This window comes from Papio anubis, chromosome 4 (assembly GCF_008728515.1).
Source record: "Papio anubis isolate 15944 chromosome 4, Panubis1.0, whole genome shotgun sequence".
NCBI classification, from domain to species: Eukaryota; Metazoa; Chordata; class Mammalia; order Primates; family Cercopithecidae; genus Papio; species Papio anubis.
Window position 1 is genome coordinate 37,283,114 of NC_044979.1, and position 25,486 is coordinate 37,308,599.

At 37.1% G+C, this 25,486-nt stretch overlaps 1 protein-coding gene across 4 annotated transcripts in view; it reads left to right on the forward strand.

The window, feature by feature from the left end:
* Positions 1-6,265: 6,265 nt before the first annotated feature.
* Positions 6,266-25,486, forward strand: part of FAM3C (FAM3 metabolism regulating signaling molecule C) — a 47,846-nt gene continuing 28,625 nt past the window's right edge. Inside the window, exons 1-4 of one of the 4 annotated variants that reach the window (XM_021936207.2) lie at positions 6,327-6,438; positions 7,003-7,045; positions 19,904-19,957; positions 23,860-23,964. In XM_021936207.2, coding sequence (XP_021791899.1) covers positions 19,945-19,957; positions 23,860-23,964 — 118 coding nt within the window. In that variant the 5' untranslated portion in view covers positions 6,327-6,438; positions 7,003-7,045; positions 19,904-19,944. Of the gene's footprint in view, positions 6,476-6,842; positions 6,915-7,002; positions 7,046-19,903; positions 19,958-23,859; positions 23,965-25,486 lie in introns of those variants that run through there. The other 3 variants (XM_003896509.4, XM_009203768.3, XM_009203769.4) reach the window with 3 other exon arrangements.

Below are 25,486 nucleotides of genomic sequence, written 5' to 3' on the forward strand. Positions count from 1 at the left end.
GTTAGTGAAACATATTTGGAAGGGTAGGCTGATTCTAGCTTCCTATCTAGGTCACAGGTATATTAAGGAAAAGCATTGTTGTACCTAAAACACTGCCAGCCTGTAAGTTTTGAAGGTCAATGTCATTGTCTAGAATTCCAATGTTTCCATCTAATTCCTTGAAACAAGTATTATTGAAATCAATCATATTAGGAAAAATATGCAACAAATTTATGAGACTATATAATACATGAAAAAGCACACAAAGATTGCAATGACAATATGCAGTGTGTATATCTATCTATCTATCTATCTGTCTATCTATCTATTTTGTGTTTTTCTATTGTATATTTCTTAGACTTGTTATGACCACATGGGATTTTGGCCTGCTGGAGTGTGTTGCTGAACTATCTGTAGTGACCATGAAATTCACCAGAGAACAGGTCTTTATGCAATACTAACAACTGAATGATGTTTTGTTACTCATATTTCTACTGTTTTGCCTTTCAAAGCAAACAATGCATTCCAATTTAATATAACTTGAGATCTTAATGTTTAGTAAAAATGCCATTGTCACAGTGAGTCCTTTTGTGCTTAAAGGGTTCCCATAGTCAGTTTTTAATAAAGAACTGAAGTTACAGACTTAAGCAATTATGTTGTAGGAAAACAGACACTTTGTTCAGTATTTGTTCAGTTGCTTCTTCTCTGAGAGTTTTTTGGTAGACTTTTTAAAAAATGGAATGTGGATAGAAGTGTTTTTAGATGACTTAATGTGAAGCTTACTCATTGTACTTACTTAGATTTATATGAATGTTAGGGGTGTAGTCAGATTTTCCCATTTGTTCTGTGGCAGTGAAAAACGTAAAGTATTTTCTACAAAATCTGATAAATATAAATTTCTAAATACCTTATACACTATGTGTGTATTATGTATATGCAAGATGTGTGTGTGTGTGTGTGTGTGTGTGTGTGTGTGGTGTGTTTAGGTGAATCCATGGTTACTGCATCATTGTTTGGCATTACCAACAGTTAACACTGCCATATGAGACTTCAAAAAAAGTATTCTGTAGAATATGATGCTGAGTCAGAAATTTTTCTAGAGGGTAATATTTTATGACAGAATCATAAATTAGTCTTCAGAGGAAGCCACTAGTAACCTTAATAATTGTTTATAATTCACATTTGTGCATAATTTCAAGGAAAGGGAAGTTACTTTGTAGTCATGATTCCAATACATTTTTTAGATGTGGTTTACCATATACAGTATATCATTTAATATGATTTATAACAAGACAAAAACGCTAAATTTTCCCACACTGAAAGACCTATTAAAACATCAAATCAAAACTAGAATCCCCTATGGAGTGAAATCAAAAGTTAAATTTATCTGAATATTTATTTTTTATTCAATTCATTTAAAAATTCAAATTTTTATGGCATCTAGAATTTTCTTGTATGTTACTAGAAAAGTAATAGATTAAAAACTTAGAGTCTTTTTTATGCAAAGATACATTTGCTATAATGCCATTCTACTGTGTCATACATATTTCATAGTAAATTAAACCACATTTTACAGGCTGTGTTGCTAATGTATCAAATACAGCGCCATGAAATCTTTGAGCACTCCAGCTTTTTGAACTGTACTATTTTGCCCTTACAGGCAAGGATGAAGTTTAAGGGTTTTAAATTCACATTTTTATAAAAAGTGTGAATAATAGTTTTCAAGCAACACTTATTGTGATATTTTAACCCATATAGATATAAAATTTGACATGTTTACTTTTGGTTTTATTATTTTACCTCTCTCTTTTTTTTTCTCTCTTCTGCTATATTCTTCAAAAGTTAGGCAAGTTTCTGGCCATCTTGCCACAGGTTTGAGTTTATAATCCAATATAAACATGCTTGAATATTTTAAAGTAATCCTACCCCCAGAGTTGGTCTACTTTTTTTCCCCCGACAGATGTTTTCTTCCCTGAGTCAGTTATTTATTGCTATGTAACAAACTACCACAATACTTAGTAACTTTTTTTTTTAAGTATGTTATTTCTCAAGTGTCTGTGGCTTTGTTGGTCTATGCTGGGCAGTTATGCTCCATGTGGTACTGTCTGGAGTTACGTGATGTACTCAGGTAGGAACTTAGCTGGAGCTAGAACATGCAACATGACTTTACTTATATGGCTGGTGCCTCAGGGGAAGTGGCTGGGATGGTGTGGATAGAGAGACATGTGTGGGGAGAGAGAGAGGTAGACCTCTCTCTTTCTGCATGTAGTTTCTCATTATTCAGTAGTCATCTGAGTTTCCTATATGGTGACTAGATCCCCAAGACAGTGAAAATGGAAGCTGCAAGGTCTCTTAAGGCCTAAGCCCATAAGTCACATAAGATCTCCTCCATGCATTCTGTGGTTCAGAACAAGTCCTGGGGCAAGCCTAGGTCCAAGAGGAGAGGATATAGATTGACCTCTTGATAGCAAAAAACAAAGTGGCATGAACTTAAAAGAATGAGGGAATTGTTGGTAGCCATATTTGCATATAATTTACTATTCCATATACAGAAAAATGATACCAAGTGGATTCTTCTTCTTGAGAGTGGGTGCAATTAAAATTCTGAGGTTTTTTGTAAATTTTGTATTTAACAATATTACCTAATTCTTACATATGTTTTATATATATTCTTATATAGTTACAGTAATAGAGTTTTATATAAAATATGGCACCTATTGAAGAGAGAATGAACATTCTTTTTAATCATGATCTGCGGTTTTGTTTTTAATTAAGTCTTATGATCATACATAATTTAAAAATTCGTGTATATCTCCTCTACTTTAATCGTTTTAAGTTGGCAAAAGCACCATTCCCAATCACAAATACACAGCAGTTCTACATTTTTCTGTTTCTGAATGGCTGTTTTTTGTATTTGTTTGTTTGTTTTGAGACGGAGTCTCGCTCTGTCGCCCAGACTGGAGTGCAGTGGCGCGATCTCAGCTTACTGCAAGCTCCGCCTCCCTAGTTCACATCATTCTCCTGCCTCAGCCTCCCCATTAGCTGAGACTACAGGCATCCACCACCACGCCTGGCTAATTTTTGTATTTTTAGTAGAGATGGGGTTTCACCGTGTTAGCCAGGATGGTCTCGATCTCCTGACCTCATGATCCACCGCACCCAGCCTCTGAATGGCTGTTTAAAGACAATCCTAAAATATAACTTAGTCTGACTTAGACTGTAAATAATTCAAGAGTGAAGTTTATCTTGCTACTATTTTAAAAGCACGTGACCTTACAGATCATCTGTAAAATGTGAGAAGTGTTAAATAATCTTTATTTGATACTACACATAAACCACACTAAAATGCCTTTCAATAAGTAAAAGGAATCATTTTAAACACAAGGAATTCTAATTAGATTGGCATAGTTAAGGCCAAAAATATAAAGTAGACATTGCTACCTTATCTTCAACCTTTGCCTTTAAGAGGTGAACACAAAACACAGGTGAATCTTGCTTGGTTCTGAGATAGTAAAGGAATTTCCCCAGTATTTAAATATATTCACATAACCAGTTACATAAATCTAAATATAAAACCAATCTCCAATACATTTTAAGATGGCATTCACCATCTTTGTGAAAAGTTGAACATTACTAATAAAGCCTAATCATGTCTTTAGAAAGGGTAAACAGTGATAGCGTTTACTGAATTGGAATTACTATTAAAATTCAAAAAACTGAACATATTCATTTAACAACAAGCCAGTCTTGGTTTTGCATCAGGACTGGCCAACAAAATATTCTGTCAGTTATTCATGATCTGAATTCTGGTGTGTGAGGTCTATTAAATTATGGTACACATAAAAAAGTCATAAGACGTTTCTGTTTTGTAATAAATAAGGCAGTGGCCAATTATTACTCATTAGTAGCTGTTTTGAGATAAGCTTGTTCTTTCTGCCTTCTTCTTAATGTTGGCAAAGATAATTTTGTTCTAGGGATGTACTCCTTGGGATTCTCCAAATACTCCATCAATATCTCCTCTCCCCAGGTGATGCCTTTGTTCTTACTGGCATCTGCATAAGAGAATCCAGCAGCTTGACCTGTCTTTCATCTGAAGAGACCATGGAGATTAGGCCCAGTCCTGTGCTGGCCTGCCTTTTCCATGTTGTGGCACTAGGCACACTTCTGAATACACATCTTCTTGCCTCTCTCAACATCATATTTAATCCTCTCTTTCGTTGCTTGTGCTATGAAGGATGCCACTCAGAAGCTGGATGTCCCACTCTCTGGATATTCTTTTCAAGTCAACAAAATAGTTGGGTTTTGAAGTTCAGCACATGTCTAGTTAGCTCTGTCTGGTCATAGCAGAAGGACCCTGAGCAAGTTTCACTTTTCTCCTCTGTATTTACAGGATTATTGTGAGAATTAAATAAGTCTATATATATATATATATACATAAAATGCTTAGAAAAGTGCCTGGTGCACAATAAGTATACAATAAATATCGGCTTTAGAAATATACATTATCAGTATCTATTATAATAGCAACACCTTTGGCCTATACCTCCTGGAGCTGTCAAGCTCTTTGTGGTTTTATTAAGCTTAATCATTAATCCTGATTACTTCTCCTGGCTGCGCTACCTCCTGCCAAGTAAAAGTAGGAAGTTATCCTTACTCCTTCATCGGTGTAAGAACAGGCTGATTAACAGGAGTCCTAAAGAAGTGATTTACCAATGTTAAAAAAATTGAAACCCATATTAATATAATTTCTACTGTATCCCAGGCCAGGACATAGACACACAGACACTCACCCACACATGATACGGGACAAATGTTTCATGAGGAATACTTATCCTGAATTTATGCTTTGAACTCTGTTTTTTTTCTATTTTTCAGTGAATCAACAGCAACAAAATGTTGGTTGTGACCCATTGTTATTAATTTCATTACCTACCAAAGGGTTCTAAGCTGTATCTTATGGTCAGTGGAGAATAGGCTACTAACACATTAGACTTTATGCACAGGAATTGTTTCAGGTGTGGTACTATAAGAATATGTCACATGGAATTTCCAATCTGGTTGGCTTGATTACAGAGCAAATTGCTCTTTGAGAAATACACCTTGGACTCCCTACTCAAGAGGCTTCATAAATTCTTTCAGTGAGACGTAGCAGTCTAGGAGAGGCATGTGTAGAATAAGTGTTATGGTTTTTAGGTACTATAATAAGCAAAGTGCCTTTTTGTTTGTTTGGAGCTGCATGAAGCTAGGCTGGAATTCCAGCTTCATAATTTACTACCTTGTATTTTTGAGCAAGATATTTAAACTCAATTTTGGAGTCTTAGTTTTTTTATTTAAGTAATACACAAATAGCATAATATTGGTGCAAGGAAAACAATGAGAATTCATTTCATGCTTTCTCCCCTGACCACAGATACAAACTCCAGAATTCATAGTTATTGTTAGTGTGTTTTATATTTTTGGAGGAAAGCCAAAATTTGGTAGAATATCAATTCTATATTAACGCACTATAGTCAAACTCTACTGTTAAATGCAATTTAATTTCTGCAACCACTGATGATCCCAATATTCTATCAAATAATAGATAATATTCATTATTTTAGAATATGGATCTGAATTATGAAATAATTTTGCATTCTCGGGTCTTGTATAGTAAGATTTGAATTAACTTCCCAATTATCAACACAATTGTGGGAAAATGTCCTGAGAAAAAACATTTCTAACTATTGTGTAGTCATAATTTTAAAAATAAACGTGACGTGGAAAATGCAAGAACTACTTTTCTTCTTGCGTGGTGCATTAAAGGTGATCAGAATTCTAACGACGCTGGACAGTAGGATTTTCAGAATCAGTTTCCTAGGATTCAAGAAGTCAAACGGCAAACAACCCAAGGTCCTTGGTTGATCTGACCATCTCAGGTATCTCAAGATATCTAAGATGACCTAGCTGGCGCATCTCTGAGATGGGTGGGTCATTTAAAATGTTCTGCTCTTGAGGCTGAGATTTTGTGCGTGTGAATGGTGGGGAGAAAGCAGTGACACATTTTTCTTCCTCTCGTAGTGCCACCCGGCGCAGGGCTACCGCCGCGGCAGCTCCCACGTGGCAAGTTCAGATTGTGCAGCGCCTGGCCGGGGGCGGCGGGCGGGACCGCAGACCCCTCCCTCCGCTCTCCGGCGCTTCCCTCCGGCAGGCCCGGCCGCCCACTTGGTCCTCCACCGCCAGGGGGCGGGCGCGGCTTCCAGGCGGCGGGGGCCCATTGGTCGCGGCGGGGAAGCGTGGGAGGAGGCCCAGCGGCGAGCTGGCTTTCTCCTGGCCACTCGCGGGGGTGAGGGGCAGCAGGAGGAGTCCGAGAGGAAGCGGAGTCGCGAGCTGGAGGCGGCGGTTCCCGTCGGCCTCCGGCAGGACTGAGTGCTGGGAGGCCGGAAGGCGGGCGCGTACGGCGGAGAGGCGGGAGGGAGGCCGGTGAGACGGCTGGGAAGCGAACGGAGCCGGGGCTCAGGTTCGGGGAGGGATGGAGGAGGGCGGGGGAGGGGGACGCCCACCTACGTCCTCAGCCTCCGCGCAGTCTGCGGTCGCCGGCCGGGGGCGGGCCCCGGGGCCCGGCCGCGTCGTCACAGTGTGTCCGGCTGTTGGGGAGGGCGCAGGCGGGACCGGGGTCCCGAAGAGCCGCTGGCCGGGGTTCTCGGCCGCCGCGCCGGCATGGGCATCTCCGGGCTCCGCGGAGACGGGGCGGTGTCTGCACCTGGCGCTGGCTCTGGGCGCCCCGGCCTGGGGCGGGCACCTGGGTCGCGTCTTCCCCAGGTTGGCGGTGGCTCAAGCCCCTGCAGCGTGTAGGCTGAGAGCTCCGAGAGGCGGGGACGGAGTTGAGTGTTGCATTTCAACTCCATAGGGGGCCGTTTTGACTCACTTGTAAAGTTTTAGTGTCCCCTATACTAGAGGTACTTTTGGTTTTTTACAACCTATCCAGCCCTTTGATGTTCGGTGTCTTTTCTTTTTCTTCCCATTTGTTTGCTACTGCTCTCACAGCTCGGGACCACGGATGATGATTAGTGGCCCTAGATCTGAATATGTGAGTGACGGACTGGCAATTTGAGATTGAGAGCTCCAGCTGTTTTGCTTGTGGGAGGGGCGGTTTCCATCATCCTCTACCTTTTTTTTTTTTTTTTTTTTTAGAAAAAATGTTATTGCCTATAATACAGAACTGCTGTCTAACTGATAGGACTTTTCCTTTCTTTCTTTTTGGCCAACATGGTGAAACCCCGTCTCTACTAAAAAATACAAAAATTAGCCAGGTGTATGTATCCATATATATGTATGTATCCAATATATATGTATGTATCCATATATATGTATGTATCCAATATATATGTATGTATCCATATATGTATGTATCCATATATATATATGTATCCATATATGTATGTATCCATATATGTGTATGTATCCATATATATGTATGTATCCATATATATGGATACAATGACATAAATAATATTAGATTGCCTACTGTGTACTAGGCACTGCCAAATGGTTTCATGTGCTCATTTATTCTCACAACAGCTCAGTGAATAAGTCCCTTTATCGTTCCCAGTTTTACAGATGAAAATATGAATTCCCAGAGCGTAAAGGTCGATGCTGATAGCAGAGGCCCAGACCCTTTGGACTTGTGGCCAATTTGCAGTTACATTTGTAACTTACAGAGTACCAGCAGATCTCCATTGAATTTAGAAAATAAAAGTTAATCACTTATTGAAAGCCATTTAACAAGAAATTGGCAGAATCAGCAAATCAGCATCCGGTTTTGGTCACTTCATTGACCTGTACCTCTTTCTGGAGGCTGCTAGTAGTCTCTTGTGTTTCTTGGCTGTTTACCAATTAAGTCACAAGGTTTTCAGTTTTATACAGGTGTTAGAAGCTTTATTTCACAGATTCTTGTAATGTTTTCTCAGCTCAATAAAGACTAGCATTTCTTCATAGGAAGAGTTGGAACCAATAAAAGGAGTTCAGTCCAGCGATTCTCAATCTGAATTACCAATGGGAACTTTGTAAGAAGGACACAGGACAGGTTCCTCAAAATCCTCATTATAAGGGGCTTCTGTTTCAAAAGGGAGTAAAAATAAGATACTACTGGCTTAAAGTGACTTTAAAAATAAACTTAATGGATGTTTTGTTACAATTACAAAGTTTTAATATGGATTGCTGCCTTAAGCATTGCCAACTAATCTTTCATAATTTATGAAGATACATTAAAAAGGAAAAGGAAATTGGAAAACAGAGTCAAAAGGCTAAGAGGCTATGGAATGGCAAAAAGTAATGTTCCCTGTGGGGGTATCGTAAGACTCATGTATTTTTCACCATATATTTTAGGTTTTAAATGATTCATCTCATTTTTCAAAAATTTTTATACTCTTAAAAATATTGGAGTGCCTACCATGTGCCAGTAATTATAGATATCATGGATACTCTGAATAAGACAGCCTGGGCACTCACAAAGCTGCTTTATTTTTTCTAAGGGAGGGAGTCTTTTATGTTGTTTTTTGTTTTTCACAGTTTTATACCCATTTCTTAAAGCTGAAAGGTACAAGACCCAAATAGCAAAAGATTTTTATGTTAGCTCTGAGCTAGACAGATTTTTGTGAGACCTTGATACAGTAGAAAAGTTTGTCTTGAATTTAGTCCAGAAGCATCTCTGTTATTGGGACCAGATGATCAGGATTTGAAGCATTGGTTCTGTATTTAGTTATTTCAAGAGTGGCATTGACTAAATTACCTAATATCATGCAGTACTTTATTAATCTGATTGAGTAGATTGAACCAGGTAATTTCCCCAAATCTTTAAAGTTTTAAAAGGTTTTGTACTTTCTTTTAATGCAATTCTTTGAGACACAATCAGCTGACTTCCTCTCAGAGGAGGAAATTATGTGTTGTAATACCCCTACGTCTCTCCGGTGTACCCATTAATATTCTTTCATTTTCTTCCTGCTTCATTTGATTGAAGCTATTTTTATATTTCCCTTATTTTTAATCTAATTTTGAAAATCTGCTATTCCTGATTTTTCCAACTCCAGTGAGTTTTTTTTTTCCAATTTTCTTTCTTAAATTAAATTCCTATAACAATTTTTCATTTTATTACATTATTTACAAAGACAGGGTACCCCACTCTTCTGCAGGCTAGAGTGCAGTGGTGTCATCCTAACTCACTGCAGCCTTGAACTCCACCTTAGCCTGTGGAGTACCTAGGTTTACAGGCATGTGCCACCGCACACGACTAATTTTTTAATTTTTTTTCTTAAAAGACAGGATCTTACTATTTTGCACAGGCAGGCCAAATCTGCCCTCAAGCAATCCTTCCACCTCAGCCTCTAAAAGCTCTGGGATTACAGACATGAGCCCCTATGCCTGGCCAAATTTTCCATTTTAAAGTGTGGCGTTTAGCACGTTCACAGTTTTATGAACCATCACGTTTCTAAAACATTTTCATCACCGCAAAAGGAAACCCCATATTCATTAAGCAGTTGCTCTTCATTCCCTTCTCCCTACCAATCCTCGGCAACCACTCATCTGCTTTCTGCCTCTATAAATTTATCTATGATGGGTTTTCCTAAAAATTGAATAATTCAATATTTGTTCTTTTGTGTCTGGCTTCTTTCACTTAGCATGTTTTAGAGGTTCATCCTCTAAATCAGTAGTAATTATCAGTACTCCATTACTTTTTATGGGTAAGTAATATTCCATTGTGTATTCCATTCATATACACCATTACCTGTATATCATTTCATTGGTATGTACTGCATTTTGTTTATTCATTTGTTGAGTTTTTGTGTGCTGTTGAGAAAGTTATGTGAACATCTCTAAATTGATTTTTGTCATAATCTCTACAAGGCTTGCTAACGTATTGTTACGGTATCAGGTGTGCTACCTAACATACCATTCATTACCTGCAGTTAAGTGATTATTAAATGAGTTTTGAAGGACACAAGGTCAACAAAAATGGATTTTTAAGTTGGTTCAGTTGATATGTGGTGTGGTTTGGTTCTGCGTCCCCACTCAAATCTCATCTCAAATTGTAATCCCCGTGTGTTGAGGGAGGGAAGTTATTGCATCTTGGGGGCAGCTTCCCCCATGTTGTTCTCGTGATAGTGAGTTTTTAAGAGATCTGATCGTTTTATAAATGGCAGTTTTTCCTGCGCTCTCGCTTTTCTGTCTCCTGCTGCCTTGTGAAAAAGGTGTTTGCTTCCCTTTAGCCTTCCACCATGATTGTAAGTTTCCCGAGACCTCCCCTGCCATGTGGAACTGTGAGTCAGTTAAACCTCTTTCCTTTATAAATTACCCAGTCTTTATAGCAGTGCAAAAACCGACTAATACAATACGTTTGCACAACATTTTACAGTAGAAGCATCTTACTGTCTGTTCTTTGCAGGTGTTTGCTGTTAAAGAAAGTTAAACTGAGGCACGATAAACTTTAGAGTTTATTTGAAGAAACAGTTCATGAATTGAGCAGCTCCAAACCAGATCTGGGAGCTCCACGAGGGGAATGCAGGAGGGAGGCTTTTGTAGGAGGATCACAGATGTAAAGCAAAGAAAATATTTGATTGGCTACAGTCATACAGTTGTTTTATTTGCTCTATCATGTTGGAAAGTCCGCTAGGTGGGTAATTAGAAGTTTGTTGGATGTTTCTGATTGGTTGAGCTTAAGTTCTCTTTTTCTTTAGCATAGGCGTTTATAAGAAGTAACTTCAAATTTTGCTTGTGTTTGTGAATCAAGTAAGGTTGATGTCACTTAGGAGTCCTGATTGGTTTTGTCTGCTCAGGGATTCTTCAGGCCTGGTTTTCATTTTAATTTACTTCAGCAGTGCTAATTCTCATTCAGTTTTTGTGGTACAAATGATGTGCCAATACTGCATTTCATCCAGGGCCCTCGGGCAATGGAACCGTTCTGTTTCTCTGTTTCTTCATTTGGAGGGTGTGACTGATGGAATTATGTCTATCCTGGTGCACTTAAATTCTGCAGACTACTTAAAAACAGCGTAAGTAGAGTGGATACCTAAGGGAATTCTTAAACACTTAGAACAGGAACCTATAACTTCTCATCTAGTATAATGTAAAATAGTTACATGAGATGAAGATAGCAGTTCTACTGTGTGTAAATGTGTACCTTTCTCTAATCTCATTTTAGCAGTTTATGAGTGGGACACTTCATTACCCCATTTATGTTCAAACTGTAATTGTTAATGTATTTCATTTTATTGTTGTCATTGTTTCTAAGAATAGCTATTTCTTTCTGTCCATCCATTCATTCATCTATCCATTTCTCCATGAATGGTGTGCTGTAGGATTAAGGTAGCTTAGATCACAAATGTTTAAATAATTATAGAACTCAAAACAGGCAAAACTGAATGTCATTTTGTAGAGGTCTGTCTTGTTTTCTGTTTTGGGTATGTTTGTGCTCTCCGTTGCAGAAATCCAATCACCATTTCATTTCGTTAAGTGGATTATAACTTTTTAAGCAAAATTCTGTTTTGGTAGATAGTAAAAACTGCAAGAAAACATTTGAGTAATTTTGAATCTAGTACTCTGGTTTAACCACTGCAAAGAGGAGTTCTTTATTATTTATTCCTCACCACGTTTTCTCCTGTTTTATCTGTTGTTATCTGAAGACCTGTTCTGGAAGCAGGTTGACTGTTCCAGAAAGAATGAAAAATCTTGTCATATGAATTTTACTTTTGAGCTTTTTTGGTTTAGATCTGCCTCACCTTTCCCCCTCCCACCCTTCCCTGTGTGTTTGGATTGGTGTGCTGTAGATCTGAAGCTCTCAGATCTGAGCACGAATGTCAGTCATCTGGGGAGCTTGTTAAAAAAAAAAATGCAAGAGTTTTAATTCCACTCCTAGGGATTCTGATTCTCCAGGTCTGCAGTTGGCTCAGGAGTTTGTATTTTAAAAAACACACTAGTAATTCTGGTGTGCATGCTATAGGTAACCCTGTAGTAAGAGGTTCACAGAACGTGTGATGTTTCATTGAATCTGTGATGCCATAGATCATAAGGGTCAGAATCTGGTAGCTTTCAGCTGCATGATTCCTAAACCCTAATTTCTAATCTTGTGGCTAATTTGTTAGTCCTGCAAAGGCAGTCTAGTCCCCAGACAAGAAGGAGGTTTGTTTTGTGAAAGGGCTGTTACCATCTTTGTTTTAAACTATAAACTAAATTCATCCCTATAAAGTTCATCATATAGGCCAGGCGCGGTGGCTCAAGCCTGTAATCCCAGCACTTTGGGAGGCCGAGATGGGCGGATCACGAGGTCAGGAGATCGAGACCATCCTGGCTAACACGGTGAAACCCCGTCTCTACTAAAAAAATACAAAAAACTAAGCCGGGCGAGGTGGCAGGCACCTGTAGTCCCAGCTACTCGGGAGGTTGAGGCAGGATAATGGCTTGAACCCGGGAGGTGGAGCTTGCAGTGAGCTGAGATCCGGCCACTGCACTCCAGCCTGGGCGACAGAGCGAGACTCTGCCTCAAAAAAAAAAAAAAAAAAGTTCATCATATAAAGTTATGGCCTATGCCCAGGAATGAACAAGGACAGCTTGGAGGTTGGAAGCAAGATGGAGTTGGTTAGGTCAGATCTTTTTCACTATCTCCGTTATAATCTTGCAATGGTGGTTTCACTACTAAGAAATAAAAATGTGGTTGTAAGCCTTATCCTGAGTTTAGTTAAAATGAGGGAAGCAAATTTAAAATAAATAAAATAGGGTATTAAGTGCCTGGCAACCAGAGGCTTCTCTTATTATCTTAACAGGTTACTATGAAGCACAGTGGATATGAGATTTTAAAAAGTTAAAAAGCAGCAGTGCTTCAGATCTTTTACCATGTAAATTATTTGATTGCAATGGGGAGTTTATATAAGGTGTCCTTAGTTGACATCTATTTGTAATGAAAATTCTACTGATAACTTTGTTTTAAAATGCAACTTAGGTATATATGGGGGTGTAGTAGACTCCAGTTTGGCACCATATTAATTTCATCCTACTCATTTCCAGTCATTTAGATGTTGCTGGCTCAGTTCAGATGTCTGATTTCTATCCTCTTTGTATTTCAGTGATTTCTGTTTTGTAATTATAGTTCACTGAAATAGTAAGGTGTGGCATGATCATTTGATTTCTACCTTTTTTTTTTTTTGCCACTTTCCTGTTAGAGAGTCCACAGCTCTCATTAATACCAGCTAGGTGATTATAAACATATACCCCAGTCGTGTAGCATCTTGTACTGAGTAGTGGTAGGATGTAGTGGCAATATTTGGGGTAAACACCAAATCTGTGTCAGGGTAAACCTGAACTCTGGCTGCCAACTCAGAAATGCTGTAGTGGCACATTGGGTACTGAATGAGGGCATACCTGTAGGTTAGAACAAATCTTTCCCCATTAATGAGATTTCAGTGAAGAGCAACCCCACCTACTTTAGGTGCTTCCTTCAGTAGTATTATCTTGGAAAACGAAATATCTTTGTTAGGAAAAAGTTGCCTAGCCATGTTATATTTGGGTATAGAGGAGCAGACGAACACAGATTCATTTAGTTTTTAGCTCCTTAAAGTGTTTTAGAAGGCATGGTTCAATACTTGTTGATCCACTAAATACCAGATTTCTGAAAAGGAAAGAATAACTAGGTCTCTTTAGCTAATTCACATTGATTGAAGGGGTTGTACTAAGAAATTCTTAACATTGAGATGAATCGTATTGGAATACTTACGTCCTCAGGATGTAGTGTGTATGGTCCGACAGGCTTGGCTACCTCTCCCTACACTAAGTCTTTGGGTAAAAGTTGGCCTAGATGGGGCACTTGCATGATTTAGCTGAGCACTTTTGCTAACCTGTTTTTAAGTGGAGGGAGAAGCAGGTATTATATTTTACCAATTTCATTCTTAGAAGAATGGAATTTTATCTAAATTGCCGTAGATAGAAGTTTTCTGAAGTGTTTTTCTCTGTTCACTGTCAGGAGCGCCAAATGAAAAGCAAGGTAGAGCAGTTTGTCGTGGATTGTGGAGGAAATCTAAACTTGCCTAGTACAATCCCAATTTGCTTCATATCTGGCATTGGTTAACATTCTAGGGGAAATTTAAAAACACTTTCTGGCTCATTTGTGCTTTTCCATAGTATACTTCTAATTCTATTTCTGTTTCTTAGCCACATTTAGATGTTCTCTTTTAAATGTAATTTCAATTTGATGCTACTCAAGAAAATAAGGAAAGCCAGATGATGTTGGTTCAGAAAACTGTCAAAAATCCAGGCATAGATCATCTATATTCTTCTCTTCGCAAGGTTTTCAACAGAAGGTTAAACATTTATTCTAAAACACTTACTGGTTCACCTGAGCCATTGTTTATAAGTTTTTGGTCTATTCCTTTATGGGGGGCGGGGGCACTTTGCAGAGGGAGTGGATACATTTACATTGTAATCATTGGTGATCTTTTGAAAAATTGGTCATTCTTAGTATTGTAGAATTCATGTGGATCACCTCTCCCTGCACCCCAATTTTGTTTCTTTTTGTTCCTTTTTTTTTCCTTTTCAAAATGTTAAGTTTAACTTGATTCTTTAAAAATCTGGGATACTTTTCTAGTTGCAGGTAGTCATGTAAAAATCTCCCTTCGTTCGTGATCAAGTCATACCCACGTCTAAAGCTGTATAACAGGAGTGTGTGTGTGGGTGTGTGTGTATGTGTTTGTGTGTGGGTTAAAATGGTGATTTCTTTTAAAAGAGTGTATCTTCTAGGATTCAGTATCCTGCTAGTATTAAATACTTTCTCAAGTTAGTAACTGGATTTTTCTTTCGAGCCTTTAGTGTTAAAAATACCAAATTTTGTTAAAGTTACAATATTTCTAACACAATGATAGCAGCTCAAATATCCTACTGAGTTTTTAAATGTTAATTTTTTTCAGACGCAGTCATCTTATTCCTTTCCATTTTGTTATTTCAGAAATGTAGCCAGCTTTGCAAAGATGTGTGTATAGTTGCATTCAGGGGAGACAGGGTACTTGACAGCAGTCTGTATATGCAATAGTAATAACTTGTTATTAAAGACAAGGTTTTTTAAAGCTTTATATTTGGAATTTTAGAAGTTTGTTAAGCATTAAATGCACATTTACCTCACTCTTTTTTAAGCCTATCATAAAAACAATCCCTTATAAACACCCACATAAAGGAAATAGTAATGTCAGTTTTTTCCCAAGAACATAATTTTATAGTTACTGAAGTATAATATAATAAGATTAATTTTTATTGGTTTCTTTACATTCCCTGGGGTTGGTTTGGAAACTTAACAGCGTCTAGATTGATTTCCAACTTTGCTATAGACGGATAGCTTCATCTACAGGAAGGGAAGGACTTTTTTCTTCCTTTTGAAGAGGATCCATTCTGTTGTTTCTCATGGACTTATGCTTCTTTCCATGGAGAGCAGATTAGGAAACTGTTTGATGAACACGTATGGAGCATAGAAATTAGGATTGTTTCATCTGTCCTACTTCCATAGTAGTACTTCTAAGAGGACCTCTCGAAGCATGTGGACGTTGTATGTCCTGCACATAGCCCAGCAAAAAAAGTTGGACTATTAGGGCCTGGTTGGGAAAGGTGTTTATTCCTTTATTTTTAAATTTTGTATTTTTATTTCTTTTTATTAAGGGTTGACACAGTACAACCCCTAGGCCTCTGTGGCCCACAAGCCACAACTGGTTTTCACATTTTTAAGTGGGTTAAAAACAATCAAAAGGATAATTTTGTGACACATGAACGTTTTATGAAATTTAAATTTCAGTGTCTATAAAGAAAGCTTTATTAGAATATAATTAGACCCATTCGTTCACATGTTGGCTATGGTTGCTTTCTAGCTACAACTGCAGAGTGGAGTAATTGCAATAGAGATTGTGTGGTTCATAAAGCCTAAAAATATTTACCATCTGGCCCTTTTACAGAAAAGTTTGCCAACGGTTGCCCTGTTTTACTCACATAAAAGTAGTTATTTATAGCAAACAGGTTTTTTAAAAAACACCATGCTTTTGTTTGTAAATGTAACGTCAGAGTAACCTACCCTAGTGACTCTTTTAGTTGTAGCATTCTTTTGATTTTGCTATAATCTCATTTTTCTCTTCCACTTTAAATGCTCTGGGGATAAAAATTTAATTTTTTTACATTCTGTTCTTGAGCTGGTCTGTATTAGTCTGAGTTCTATAGAAAAATAGAGCCAATTATATATATGTGTGTGTGTGTATATATAGATACAGCTCTAGATATATAGGCATATATTCTTTATACATATGGAGATAGCTTTATTTGTATACAGGTGTATGATTTTTGTGTGTGTGTGTGTGTGTATACATGTATATGTGTGTGTATGTTATAAGGGATTGCCTCATGAAGTTATGAAAGGTGGGAAGTCCAAGATCTGACAAGCTGGCAAGCTCTGACAGTCCAGGAGAATGAATGGTAATAGTCTGGTCTGAGTCTGAAGGTGTTGTCTCAGTTTAAAGATAGGCAAAGAAGCCGAATTCTCCCTTACTTATTAGAATCCCTTATTAGAATCATGGGAACTTTCTAAGTTGGTTCAGTTAAAATTGTCATTTGTCCAGCACTGAGTTGAAGTTGGATTGAATTGAATGATAGTTTCTCTATTTGTAGAGGATAACTTGTTGTATTTTCCTCTGGTTTAATTAAGTGCTGTTTGTTAAGTATGTACGTCAAAGGGTGTATTTGTACGTTTCATTTTCTTGTATCATTTCCATTTCAAGCAGGGGTTCTAATACACAAGCTTAGTCATTTTGACATACTGTTAAATTGCTGGAGTGGATAGTCTGCAGCAATTCCCAAAGCAGTTTGCAAAAGCCAAGTTGATTGGCATGACATTTTGTCAACAAGCCTCTTATATTAGAGTGTGTCAGCGAACAGCTGGAGTGAAAAGGAAGTGGATTTGTTTGTAGTGTGAGCTTCTTACTTACCCTTCATGTGACCCTTGCGAAATCCCCTGATCTCATCTATGCTGCTGTTTTAATACCCCCAGCAACTAGAGGCTGGTGGGAAGATTACATAAAATAAGGATGTGTGTGAATTGCACTGACATGTAAGTATGTATTCATACTTGGTTTATGTTAACTGGCAAGACATCCCCCTCCTGGTAAATAATTTTTTTATGACGAATTTTATCAGTATAGAATGATGTTTCTGTGGTATACGTGATTTAGTCCACTTCTCAAGGAAATAGTGGAAGTATCACTTGACCTTCGATTTCACTCTGTTGTTCCTGAAGTTAATTGATTCTGGAACAATGACTCCTTATTCACATAGTAGCTTGATTTCTACCTGAGTAACAAAACTTCACCAAATTAGAGTAGATCGTGGGGCCAAAGGAATGTTTAAATTGTAAACCATGTAAAGAAGTTTAGTACATCCCCCTGAGGCCCTAGTTCAGGCGCTCTTTCCAGCTTAGTGTTTCATTGCCCAGGGGCATCGTGGTGGCTGTCCTTGCTGTTGAATCTTAGGTGATTATGAACCTTACATATTAGCAACTGGATTTGGTTCAGTGACATATATTTATCAAAAACACTAAAACAAATTTTGGCCTATGTAACACATTTTGGAGCAAATGTATAAATGTACTATCCAAGTTGAGTTTTGGGTTTGTTTTTTTTTTTCCATCCTAAAAATATCCTTCTATGACTCATTTTCTGGTTTGGGTAAGTGGCTCTAATATCTATATTTCTACCTTTTAATGAACATACTTATATATAAGCCCTTTCACCTGTTGCCTCTAGATTTAGAGTTCTGAATTTCTAGCAAAGGCCTTTTTCTCCCTTTACTGTTGTGTTCCTTTTCTCTGGACCTGTTCAATCCTTTTTAAATTATTGATGGTTTTCAGCCCGAAGTTTCTATTAAGTTTTTGCTTCCCTCCTCCCTATAAGATTATTGTATGTAAATATTTTCTTTGCTTTTACATATCCCCTCTAAGAAGACAAATAGGAATGATTTAGAATTAGCACATTATCATCATACATAGATGCTCCTTGATTTGCTCTCAAATATGTTCAATACTCCTATGCTGATTTAGGTTCTTCAATCATTAATTTGCTCTTAAGGAAATTAATTGAGGCATGTTATGACTGAGATTTAATTTAATGAGATTTTAATTTAGAAATTTTACTAAATGTGAATTATCTGAGAAATTTTAACTGAGAACAGTTGTATTCAGCTAGACAATCATCATTGCTTATATTGTGGTCTTAGGGATGAGTTTAGACCCAGGCTTGTTGGGAGATACAAATAGGTGGCGGGTACATGCAGCAGCCACCATAAGGTGTGGCCTGAGCAGACCATGGAAACAGTGAGATAGAACATAAAGTACCTGGTGTGTAACTTCTTATCACACTTTCAAAGAAATTTTCCTAGGTCACACTCAGGTAAGAGTGAAGTTATTCTGGAATGTTAGCTGGCAGCAAAAGCATGTATGTGTTGTGAAAGCTGAGTTCAATTTTGCCAGAAGCCAACAGAGGATTTATAACCAGTTGGGGTTTTCATTTAAAAAGCTGAGGTTTTTTTTTTCTGCTTTTATGTGATGGTTTGTACATGCTTCAGTACCTTGTTTCCTTTTAGTATTTTCCTAGCCTGTGGCTAAGTAGTTAAAATAGATATATAACATTGACTTTTTCTATTACGTGGAAGGTGTTCAGATAATTAACAAAGGAAATCAGTAACGCACGTCTCAGTTTAAGTGTCATTTTTTCTTTATGGTATGTTATGCAGAAGAAAGAGAGCTAGCCTAAGAGCATTGGACTTCTGGGTGCTGTCCAGACTCCCCCGCCTCCCAGAGCCCCCCGGAAGCCCACCTGCCTAGTCCAGTGAACAAAAAAAGTGCATGTCTCACTTCTTTTCAGTGTCCTTCAGGGATGTGCCATTATTATTATTTTCTTGACACATTCTGTGAATTGCTAGATCAGGCAACAATATTGAAACATAAATATCAAAATACAATCTAAAATAGAGAGATATGTACTCCTGGCAAATGTGATTCATCCATCAAAATTTCCTTTTGAATTCCATTCCTTTACAATAGATTGAGTTGACTGTGGAAGCTCTCCAGCTAAACTTGAAGATGGCTTTCTTATCAAGCTTACTTATTTTTTCATTTTCTTTTCAAAATGTCACCTATCTTGAGTTATTTCTTAGGAGGAAAACACCCATGCACATACAGATTTTTTTTTTCCAGCATCTGTTTCTTGTTGATATTACAGTAATATCAAAGAACAGTTGATCCATTTGATTACTCTGTCAATCATGATAATTGCTGGGATATTTACAATTGCAATTCTGTACTTCTTAACATATTATTTTACAAACTTAAATTGAAAAACATGAAGAGGTCCCTGGTATTGAAATAGGAAGCCCTTGCTGTAAATGCTTATGGTAGTGGCACTTGTGTCATATCAAAACTGAAGCGGCATCATGTACTGGAGTGAGCCAGCTGACCTGAATTCTAGCCCCATGTCCACAAATAATTTGTTCCACAACTGGATAAGCAGCGTAACCTCTTTGGACATCATCTGCAAACTGAAGGTTTGGAGCTGAATATCAAAAGTTTCTTATAGATGCATAATCCATGAGAATACGAAGGCGTTCTCTTCTATTCACAAGCTTGATAACACACTTTTACTCTTTGGTCATTCAGTTAGAGAGCTGAGAACACAGAAGGATAGGACAGACCCTCCTTGAGGTCTTATGGTCCAGTGGAAGGAGACAGGCCCAGTGATGAGATTTTTTTTTTTTAAATGCCAATGTTGGCATAGTACTTAGAAATGTCATAAAATTTACTAGTTTATATGCCCCATTTCAAACTCAATCTAAGGAGGAATGTTTGTTCTAGAGCTAATGATATTTGCTTTTTGTTTTGATTTTTTAGGAGCATATTAATGAAAAGTGCCATAGACTGAAAAACCAAACATGAGGGTAGCAGGTAAGATATTTAATTTAGTAGAAGTAATTGTACTTTTTGTGTAACCTGTTTGTTAAAGAATGACTGAAGGAGAGGTTAAATAATCTTTCTCCATATTGAGAAAGTTAAGCTGAAATATAATAAACTAAATCATCCAGCCCTTCATTTTTAGGTAGTTGGCAGATCACCAATTGGACATTTAGTCAATATTACATAAGTGTTTTGTTGTTGTTGTTCACGTCTTTTGTTGAAATTACACGTTGAGCATCTTAAATCTGAAAATCTGAAATGCTCCTAAATCCAAAACTTTATGAGCAGCAAAACATGATGCTCAAAGGAAATGCTCATTTGAGTATTTAGGGTTTCAGATTTTCAGATTTGGGATGTTCAACTGGTAAGTATGATGCAAATATTCTGAAATCTGAAAAAAAAATCCAAATACTATATATAACGCCCATATAAAGAATGGTTTGACAACCTAGGGAGGCTGATTTTTGTTTTTGCTATGTTCTAGCTTCTTGAGAAAAATGAGTTATAAAGTTTTAAAGTTTAAATGTCTCTCATGTATGTACTTAAGATGTGTGTGAAGGATTCGATAAAATACATGTTTTTGCTCAGTATTTGTTCAGGTTTAATCTGCATAGGTGAGATTATGTGTAAGAACTTTAATCTGTTTATTAAGCAGCATATTGAGAAAATTGAGAAACACCATTGGATGTTCATATATTAAGGTAGTTATATTTAAATATTCTAAAAAGACACGTTTATAAATAACTGGAGGGGCTGATGACCTCTTCCTGTGTGTGTGGTAAAAATAAGTCTGTTTTTCCCCACCCTTCCCATCAACCAAAACCCTAGAAGAAATGCATACTTTACATGGAAATTTCTACTAAGCTTGGTGCCCAACATAGGTAACTTGTAATTTCTCAAAATCAAGATAGTTTTTTTCTTAATTATCATCTCACCAGCAAACCAATTATTTTCCTAAAGGAGCATCTCTTAGAAATGCCTAAAGTCAAGCTGGGTGAACAAACCAGTCTTCATACTGTGGTCATAATTGTGTAGAATCAGGCGCAATTGATTAAACATCATGATTATTAAACATAACTGAGGGCTGTTACAAATGCTTTTGTAGAAACTTGAAAAACTGAATCTCTTGTGAAATTATAAAGCATTTTTTAAAAAAGTAACTGTACAATTGTTGAAGAAAAATATTCTCAGAAACGAAGAGCTTGTTTGTGGTTTAAATAAATGTGTTGCAGTGTCTTTCTGTGTGCGTGTGTGTGTGGTGGGGGTTGTTCTTTGAGTACAGCAGGACTTACTATTTATGATTTCATGTCTCCAGATGATTTCTAAAGTACATTATTTAAGCATGGCAATTTGAAATAAAGTAACTGTTTCTCACATAATTTTAAATTCATGTTATTTGAAATTAAGTTTGTCATTTAGTCCGTTTCTCTGATTCTGACAATTCCCGAGTTAATTGATGAGTAATTATTCACTGTGTGCTTATTTTGTGTTTGGCACTGTTCCTAGTATAGGTCTTAAGGGAACTGCCTTGAATGAATGAATAAGGATAATTAGGTATTAGTTTATTGCTTTTAACTAATCTCTTCTAATTTTTTTTTTAATCTGATTGCTTTTAAATATTTTCATAGCCATTCTTCTTACAGTGAGGCATGAATGTCTGCAGTTTGTACTTTTTGGCCTGTGAAAAACTGGAACACACTCAGAATAGTGCCGTCTGTGACTAAGAGGAAGAGGGAATCTTATGGAAAACTAAGAATGGGAATTGTGGTTGGTATGGTTAGGCTCCATCAAGTCCAGAATGGGATGCTGGTTCTGGACTCAGGCCAGCTTTGGGGGCGATCTCTATAACAGAAGTTCCAGAACTCTAACCCCATGGAGACTCTGCTAGTTTCTCCACTTCTAACTTTTGTCTCGCTTACAGCTTTTCTTTCCTCCTAGTTCCTCTGATGGTTCAGTATAAGTGAATAGGTCTTGGTTTAAGACTCAGTGTTGCTGCTGACTAGTTATGTGACCTTAGGCAAATGATGTAAAATTTTAGCCCTGTTTTCCTTATTTGTGAAAGGAAAATAATGCCTTGAAATGCTATGCAAATGAGATTATACTTATAAAGCAATTAGTTCTACAGAAGACACTAAGTAAACAGTGTATGTGAGTATTATATATATATATATAAAATGTTTGTATATAGCTTTTTAAAAACTTTTAGGCTCAAGGGTACATGAACAGGTTTGTTATCTAGCTAAAATAAATTGAGTGTCACAGGGGTTTGGTGTACAGATTATTTCATCATCCAGGTAGTAAGCATAGTACCTGATAGGTAGTTTTTTGATCTTATCCTCTTCCCACCCTTCACCCTCAAGTAGTCCCCAGAGTCTGTTGTTCCCTTCTTTATGTTTATATGTTCCCTTCTCAGTGTTTAGCTTTTGCTTATAAATGAGAACATGTGCTATTTGGTTTTCTGTTCCTGTGTTAGTTTGCTTAGTGTAATGGCCTCCAGCTTCATCCATGCTGCTGTATATAGCTTTTTTTCATGTAACCTTACATTTAGCTTGGTATAGAATTTAGAATATTTGTGTTATCGTCTTGGTGTTTTAATTTTTCAGTTTTGAACAATGAAATGTTCATATGATTGTTTTATGGGACAGGGAAAAGTTATCTCTGGTTGCATGTGCCTATGATTGCTAGAAAATAAGATGTTAAGACTATCATGTGACATGTAATTTTTGAGCTCTTGGTCTTAGTCTTAAATGATCAAGAAGGACTATGCCACCTGTTACCATTTATCTACTAGCAAACAATTGTTGATAGTGTTACTGTATACAGTGCACTCTGCTAGATCCTGGGGAGAAGAGTTCAAAGCCTAACAGAATTTTGCTCTCTTATGCACTAAAAATATAGGCAACTTGTAAGTTGCTCTTGAAAATAGGAAGCAGATTTTGGAGGGGACAAGGTAGAAAATGGAAAAGGGAGGCAGGGATTGATTAGTATTATAGTTAGACTTCCTCATTGCTCTTTCATTTCTACATTTAATAGTGTTGCTTTTGGATTTTTTAAGACTTTATTATTTTTAGAGCAGTTTTAGGTTCACAGCTAATTTGAGAGGAAGACGCAGAGATTTTCTACATACTCCCTGCCCCGCTCCCCACATAGTCATCAGTAGAGTGTTTCTAAACAGAAATGAGTAGGCTGTGAGAAGCGGTGGCTTTCTGAGCATCATAACTTCATTGAAGAGTCTGCCCACTTGGAGCTTTCCATGTAACCGTGTTATGAAGCATATGTGATAGATACCAAATTATATCCTGCAGGAATGGAGAAGGCCTGTCTTAAGGTACTAAGGTGTTAAGTATGAAGAGGAAGACTTTGTTGATCACCATACCAGGAGAGCCTACATAGCTCCAGGAGATGTGTTGGTTAGTGATAGGACAATAAATCTGTAACATGTCACTTGAGAATTCCTTGCTTAGTGGACATTGTGGCCTTAGCATCCCCAGAAGGTCCACTGTTTTTGAAAAATCCTATATGGTATTGCTCCTTATTTTTGTGAAGGATAAGGAATCTGCCATTCAACAAACTTGGTGATGTTCCATTAGTCATGACACGTTTTTGTTGTCAGCAACTAGTGGGTAATTTTTTTGCATGTAAAAGTAGGCAGATGGTTCAAGCAGTCCTTTGTCTAGATAGCTAGAAAATCTGAGAATTCTTTGGTCAGGAAAATTCTTTCTCTTGATGAATTGTTTGTATAATTTTTGTGTAGCTTATGTAAAATTAAGATCTAATAGATACAAAGTAGAAATTTATTAACCTTAAAAAAATTTATAAACGTTTTTCATAGAAATGCAGAATAAATGTTCTGTGGGCTTACCAAGTTATGCTGAAATATTTCTGCCTTTTAGGTGCTGCAAAATTGGTGGTAGCTGTGGCAGTGTTTTTACTGACATTTTATGTTATTTCTCAAGTATTTGAAATAAAAATGGATGCAAGTTTAGGAAATCTATTTGGTAAGTTTTATTTTGTTCCTTTCTTAAATCTTATTTTTGATGTGGCCTAAAGCTTTATCAGTTACCAGCACTGAGTCACTCAGTGCTAGAAAAGGAAATGTAATTGTTACATATCCATAAATGTGATTTGTTAGAGTATTTTACAGTATATAATAAGATATCTTGGAATTAATTTAGTATAAAACATGAATCTTCTTTCTATTCAACATTTTGAATATATGTAATGAGTATTTTACACATTTTTAGGGGCATTAATCATGGCATTCTAAGTGCACATTCTAAAACATAAAATACCTCCAGGCTTAAATTGTTTTCCTGTTTGAGCTGGCTGCTAGAAAACTTGAAGCCAAATCTAGCCCTCAGTTAACCATATGATTAGGAGTCACAGTAATGCATTTTAGATACCAGCCATAGAAATCCATCTTGCAGCTGGCTGTGGTGGCTTGCACCTGTAATTCCAGCTACTCAGGAGGTTAAGATGGGAGGATCACTTGAGCCCAGGAGTTCCAGGCTGCAGTGAGCTATGATCATGCCGTACTGCACTCCAGCCTGGGTGACAGAGTAAAACCTCATCTCTTAAAAAAAAAAGAAAGAAATCCATGGTGCTTTCTTACCCTTATTTTACCTCTGTGGCATTTTTTTTCTAACCCACTCATTTAATGTTGCCATACTGTAAATGTACCATTATAAGGTACCTTAACCCAGTTTTTTAACAGAATCCTTACATTCATAAAATAACATTTGAAATGTTTTCAGATGAACCAGTTATACATAGTGTTATTGTAGATGATTGTGTGTGAGTATCTCATTGAATCTCAAATAATTGCCAAGTATGCATTTCTTTTCTATAAATATACCATTATGAGACTGAATAATAGAATTTAATTTTGACATATTAAAGTGGAAAACAATTATTTAACCAAGGCGCTATATAAGATTGCAGTCATGCGTCACCTAATATGGGGATACATTCTGAAAAATGCATCATTAGGTGATTTTTGTCACTGTGAGAACATCATAGAGTATACTTACACAAATCTAGATGGTATAGACTACCACACACCTTGGCTACATTGTATAACCTGTTCCTCCTGGGCTACAAACCTGTACAGCATGTTACTGTACGGAATTCTGTAGGCAGTTGAACACAATGGTAAGTATGTATCTGAACTTGGAAAAGGTACAGTAAAAACGCAGTACTATAATCTGATGGCACTACCACTGTCTGGTCTGTCGTCCACTGAAACGTCATTAGACGACACCTGACTATAATTCTGAATCTCTTCTGGAAACTGTTTTTGTAGACTTTTATTATTGAAGCTAGAGAAACCATGAGATTCTTCATAGATCCTTGTACCTGCATTGAGTAAACTATGACTAAATTGTTGCTTATAATATTAAATAATTAAGCATGAAAAGTGAGACTATAAACCCTAGAAACCATATTTTGATCTAGTAGGCAGAAGTCAAATGAAAGAACTGAGATCTCTGGACTACCGATTTTTGCTTTCCATAAATTCAT